Source organism: Spinacia oleracea, chromosome 4, assembly GCF_020520425.1.
Source record: "Spinacia oleracea cultivar Varoflay chromosome 4, BTI_SOV_V1, whole genome shotgun sequence".
NCBI classification, from domain to species: domain Eukaryota; kingdom Viridiplantae; phylum Streptophyta; class Magnoliopsida; order Caryophyllales; family Amaranthaceae; genus Spinacia; species Spinacia oleracea.
Window position 1 is genome coordinate 92,051,261 of NC_079490.1, and position 6,529 is coordinate 92,057,789.

At 43.0% G+C, this 6,529-nt stretch overlaps 1 protein-coding gene across 1 annotated transcript; it reads left to right on the plus strand.

Annotated features, from left to right (window-relative positions):
* Positions 1-1,398: 1,398 nt before the first annotated feature.
* Positions 1,399-1,824, plus strand: LOC130471705 (uncharacterized). The gene has a single exon (XM_056841973.1). The coding sequence runs from the start codon at positions 1,399-1,401 to the stop codon at positions 1,822-1,824; it is 426 nt and encodes a 141-aa protein (XP_056697951.1).
* The last annotated feature ends 4,705 nt before the right edge of the window (positions 1,825-6,529 follow it).

Sequence of the window (6,529 nt, forward strand, 5' to 3'; positions counted from 1 at the left end):
ATGGCGGCAAGACCAAGCTCGAAATGACGAGCGTGACAGACGTTTCGACAAGACTAGGACTTCTTTCTAGCCAATAGCTCCGCGTCGTTTTTTGACAACTGCTCGGCCCGAACCTGGACCGTCCAGAAGGGTACCAGTTATTCAGCTGGACAGGCCTCAAGAAACTGAACTGTCGGACACAGGCTCCACCCCTGTTATGGAAGATTCACCCCTTGCTGCTCCTTCGCGTCGTCTCACCAGAACCAATGTGAGTCGCGCAGACAGCGAGCGGCGTAGAACCTCTCAGGGTAGGAGACAAGACCCAATATGTCACATTCAATAGGGAGTAGCCGGCCTCATCCTTGATTACACCACTCCATTCTGTGCTGATATTATGAACGCTCCCAAAGAGCCTAAGGTAAAGCCGCCGGCTATTGATGCCTATGACGGCACCTCTGATCCTGATGTACACCTCTTGGCCTATCGTCACCACATGTATGTCCAAAGGACTACTGATGCAACTTGGTGCAAATACTTCTCGTCCACTCTGAAAGGTGTTGCCTCAAAATGGTTTGAGAAGTTTCCTGCTGGAACAATCAATACTTACGCAGAGCTTGAAACGTTGTTTTCTGCATGATTCATGGCTTACAAGGAGGAAAAGAAGAAGAGCATGCATTTGGGCCGAATACAGCAAGGAAAAGACGAGTCCTTACAAAGCTATGTGCGATGCTTCAACTTGGAGTCAGGATAAATTCCGGATCTAGCTGATGGGGTGGCCTTTGACAACTTTTTTAGATGACTTAAGAAGGGTTCCTTTAAGTTTGACTTGGTGAAGAAGAGTGTGAGAACTATGGCTGATGCCCTGGACGAGGCCGGGTCCTTTATCCATGCCAAAGAAATATGTTCCGTCCCAAAGGAGTCTAAGGGAACTGAGACTGCAGACCACCCTCAGTGCAAAGACAAGACAGATAAAAAGACCAACATTCCGAATGGGACGTGGGCTATTGAAAAGAAGGGGTATCAGGCTAACACCTCCCAAGGGAAGAAGAGAGGACGACCCTACAATAAAGAGAGGTTTGAATATGACACTGACTTGTATACGATACTGTTGGACGTCAGTGATAGATATGAGATTGATCGTCCGTTCCCTATGAAGTCGCCGGTGGAAACCCGAGACAACTCCCTTTATTGTAAGTTCCATTATGATGTAGGCCATGACACAAAAGATTGCAAGAATCTGCGTAGAGCTCTTGATGGATTAGCCACCAAAGGAAATCATATCTCAGCACGAGCACAAAGGAAAATGGTAAAAAGTTCTATAAGAAAAGTAAGTCACCGTCATATCGGCGTGATGACAATGACACTAATCCAGAATGTGTAGCCGTCATCTCAGGAGGCCTAGCCGCTGGGGGCCGAACAATGAGAGGGAAAAAGGATTATGCAAGCCGGTTAGGGCAGGTAATGTTGTCAGGAAAAGCTCCAATGGATCACTTCCCTAAAGTAGAGATTTGTGAAGCCGACAGAGGCAAGATAGCCAACCGTCATGACGATCCCTTGGTTATGGAGCTAAAAGTGGCGAACCTCAAAGTAAGGCGTATCTTAGTAGACACGGGGAGTTCGTCAGATATTATCAGTACAACTTGTCTGAACCGTCTTGAACACGACCCTAAGAAGATTGAAAGGATTCATTACCCCATCATTGGATTCGGAGGCGGCATAATTCACCCCCAAGGAATCATCACCCTACCACTCCGAGTAGGAGGCCGACATCAAAGTAGGAATTTGAACGTCCGATTTCTTATTGTGAAAGACCTCACTGCTTACAATATCATTTTGGGCCGTTGATGAGTGACATTTATGTCACTCCTAGGATAGTATTTTTTATCTTTTTATTCTTGTTTTTGTTTGTTTTCCTCCCCTTTTATGCTCATTTTAGTCCTTTTGCTCTTACATGCTAGTTGACTCGGTTTCCCCTAATTACCGCCCTTTCGCCTTGTTTTTCTTAATTTATGTCAAGCTTTTGCTTTTCAGGGGTTTGTTAATGTGTAGGGAAACAAGTAAAATGGACGGAATAGTCAATGGAAGTCAACGACATCCAAGGAAAGCTCGAAGTGGAAGGGAGGAGTAAAAAAACTAAAGATGTTCGGCCGAACTTCAGAGGTGTTCGGCCGAACCAAAGCAGGACAACCTGAAGATTTAAGCCCAGAGTTCGGCCGAACATTCACAAAAGTTCGGCCGAACTTACCTATGTTCGGCCGAACCTCCCCTATTGTTCGACCGAACATCGCAATCAGTAGCTCCTGTCTCTTCCCAGGTTCGGCCGAACCTGCATTATGTTCGGCCGAACTTGCCTCTTAGTTCGGCCGAACTTCATTTATGTTCGGCCGAACCTGCTGCCAGCGCTGAGCCACTTTTCGGGACTATTTAAAGCATTTTAGAAGCTTTTAGAAAACCTAGTTTTTTACAAAAGTAGTTTGAAATTAATTTTAAAGAGAGAAAGGAGGAGAACTTCATTCATTGCTCATTGTATTGCTTGGGATTCTCCCTAATCTTGGATTTTGAAGCTTCATTGTAAAAATTCTCAACTGTTATTTCTATTTAATGTCATTAATTTCTGATTTTTCTTATTTTGTCTCTTATTTTTCTCATTAATCAAAAACCCCAAAAATAGGCACTTTTATATTTTTCCTTCCTACTTGTTTGATTGTTTAGTTTTTCCTAATCCTTTATGATTAGACTTATTAGTTTCCTTGCTAATCTCTTGAGATTTGGTGATTTTGATTGTATTGTGGATGATGGTTTTGCCTATAGATTTGATTCCCATGATGAAACTAGCTTGAACTCTTTGGTTAGGGATTTTTGCTTTGATTATTCGGAAATGTATACTTCCATTGAATTCATCATGTTGAAATTTGTAGTCAAGTCCATGAGTGAGTAGTTCTCATCTAGGGGTTTGGGTGTAGCCTAGGGTTTTCGTGTGTGGGGTTTTAAGGTAGGATTTGCTAGTTTTGCAATTAAATGCATAAGTTGGGGGGTCCTCGTTGCTTGCTTGGTTAGACGTAACTTTTCTTGGTCAATGGAACCCGATGCATTGATTTGGCAAGGGATTGTAAGTCATTGCATTGTATGATTTCGATCGGATTTATTTTGATTAGTTCTTAGGCTTTGGGTTGATTGCGGAAGCATGATTCGTTGCTTGAGGATTTTAAAGATCGATTCCCCTTTCAATTTGTCTTTGCAAGTTTAGTTAATCCCCAAATCCTTATTTCCCCCATTGCATGTATCCCTTGGTGAATCCCAATTCCCTAGTGTTTTTAATCCTTGTTTAACATTTTAATCGCTTAGTTTGAATCTTCTTTCTTTTTCAACAACCAATCCCTTTTCGAATTAGCTTATGTTAGCATTTCTAGCTACGGAACTCGCAATTCCCTGTGGGTATCGACCCTTTACTTGCCACTCTAATTGATTCTTGTGGTTAGTTTAGGTATTTAAGTTGATTTAGGTGTAAGACTAGTAACGACCTAGTTTTTCCCTTTATCAAATTGGCGCCGTTGCACGGGAGTTGCGGCTAAGTTTAGAAGCTTTTAGTGTATAAGTCTAGTTCTTTTAATTGCTTTCTTTTTTTCTTTTTTATTGTCAAAGCTAATGTTTGCTTGAGTGTGCATGCCAAGAATTCCTAGAGCATCTCCCCTCATTCCTCAAGATCCGGAAATTGAGCGGACATTTCGTGCTAGGCGTCGAAGCTTGCAACGAGCATCTAACAACATAGATCATCAAGAGGAACCCATTTTTCCTTTTGAGCACGAAGAACTAGAATATTCGGACGGAGAGACGGAAAGTCTCCGATCTTTCAAGAGTAGTTCAAGTGATACATTCCATATGGCGCATGATTTGAGGAGTTATGGTGCCCCCGGGGCCTATGAGGCAAAAAGTGCCATCTCACTTCCGGCCTTGGAGGCTACCGATTTTGAGTTACGGCCCGCACTTATTATGATGGTTCAAAGGAGCCAATATACCGGGTCGAGACTTGAGAGTCCAAGGGAGCATCTAAAGACTTTTGTCGATTATTGCTCCACGGTGAAACACAATGGGGTAACCCAAGAATACATTCGAATGACACTCTTCAAGTTCTCTTTGATCGGTAATGCAAGAAAGTGGCTCGATGACCTCAAGCCAAACTCATTGACCTCTTGGAATGAGGTGACGGAGGCATTCATCAACAAATATAGTAGCCCCGCACAAACCGCGGACTACCGGTCCAAGATTATGACATTCAAGGAAAGGACCGATGAAACCCTTCAAGAGTCATGGGAAAGATTTAATGAGCTTCTTCGGCAATGCCCACATCATGGCATAGAGATGGAGGTGCTTCTCCATTGCTTCTACCACGGACTTTCTAAGGCTTCTAGGACGGCCCTAGATGCGGGAGCCGGGGGGCCAATCATGAAGAAGAGCTTAGAAGAAGTTTTTGACATCATTGATAATGTGGTCCGAAATTGTGAAGATTGGAATGATGATAGAAGAGAATGTGACAAGAAAGGAGGAAGGTACGACCTTGAGCCGATCCATGCTTTGAGCACCAAGTTTGATGCTCTCGTTACACAACTTCAAAGGTTGAATTCTATCCCTTCTTGTCCTTCTACTCCCCAATCCCCTTCTAGTATGATGTCTTGTGCTTTGTCTTGTGATTATTGTGGTTCATTTGAGCATCCCTCTTAATATTGCTATCCTTTTGACCAACCCATGGAACAAGTTAATGCTTTTAATAATGCAAACAACCAACGGTTTGATCCTTATTCCAACACCTATAACCCCGGTTGGAGGCACAACCCAAGGTTTAGTTGGAAGGATGATCAAACCCAAGGTCAAAACCAATTTCAAAACCATGGGAATGGTCGAAATCAAGGCAACTATGAGGGTGGAAGTTCAAGCTATTATGGGGGTTCAAGGAATCAAAACTATGGCCAAAATTTTCAAAATCAAGGCCAACCTTCAAACTTCCAAAGACCACCACCACCACAAAGCTATCAAAGTCAAGGGAGTTACCAAGGTCAATCCTCTTCTTCTTCTCAATTTCAAAAGCCACCTCCACCACAATGCTTTCAAAATCCTCCTCCCGGTTTTCAAAGACCACTCCTCAATGCCCCACCTCCTCAAGAGTCAAATATTGAAACAATGTTGAAAACTTTCATGACTCAAGTCAACCAAAAGTTTGATTCCATGGCCACCCATAATAAAATGCTTGAAACACAAATTGCGCAATTGTCATCCTCTAATGCTTCAAGAGTTCCCGGTTCTTTGCCTCCTCAAGGGGTAAGTCCCGGTGAGACCCATCAAGCTAATGCTATTGTGACAAGAAGTGGGAAAAACCTTGTGAATTCAACTACTAAGAGTCCAACTCAAGGAGAGAGTGAGCCCATTGATGAAAGTGAGCCTATTGTCGATACCACCATAGATGAGGAAGAGGTTGTGGTGAGTGAACCAATGGTTGTTGAAGTTCCAAAGAGAGTGGTCCCTCCTTACAAGCCCAAATTTCCTTTCCCATCTCGTTTTTCCGGAGCTAACCTTGATGATCAATTTGCAAAATTCCAAGAAGTCCTCAAGAACCTCTATGTGAACATTTCTTTTGCCGAAGCCCTTAGACAAATGCCCACTTATTCCAAGTTTTTGAAGGAGATTCTAACCAAGAAGAGGGTTGTGGATGTGGTTGAGACTATTAGCCTACCCGAAAGTTGTAGTGCCATTATCCAAAACAAGTTGCCCACCAAATTGAAAGATCCCGGGAGTTTTTCCATCCCTTGTGCAATTGGGGAACTTGTCATAGATAAATCCCTATGTGACTTAGGGGCAAGTGTGAGTATAATGCCATTCTCCATTTTTCAAAGGTTGAATGTGGGAGAGTTGAAGCCTACCCAAGTGTCCCTCCAATTAGCCGACCGTTCGGTGAAGCTTCCATTGAAAAAGGTAGAGGATGTGCCTATGAGGATTGGGAAGTTCTTTATTCCCGTTGATTTTGTGGTCTTAGAAATGGAAGAGGACCCTAATGTCCCAATCATCTTAGGAAGACCTTTTCTTGCCACCGCGGGGGCAATCATAGATGTGAGAGGGGGTAGACTATCCCTTAGTGTGGGGGATGAGAAAATTGAGTTTCAACTTAACCAAATCATGAGATGCCCCTCCCATATGGATGATTGTAAAAGAATTGATATCCTTGATGAAATTGTCAATGAGTCTATGAGCATGCATATGCATTCTACTAACGATGTTCTTGAGTATGTTCTTGTGCATGATTCCAATGAATGCAATGACACCATGGAGACCCAAGAGATGCTTTTAGCAATGGATTGTGAAGAGCCATTGGTGTCCGTTGAGACCACCAAGGAGGTAAGCAAGCTTGAACTCAAACCCCTCCCTCTACTCTCAAATATGCTTACCTCGATGATGCAAGTCCGGTAATTGTCAATGCTAAACTCAATGATGAAGAGCTTTCCAAACTCTTGAACGTTTTGAGAAAAAATAAAAAAGCCATTGGGTATAGCATTGGTGATTT

Coding starts and splice junctions, on each gene's coding strand:
- LOC130471705 (XM_056841973.1), top strand. CDS start 1,399: ATGAGAGGGAAAAAGGATTATGCAAGCCGGTTAGGGCAGGTAATGTTG.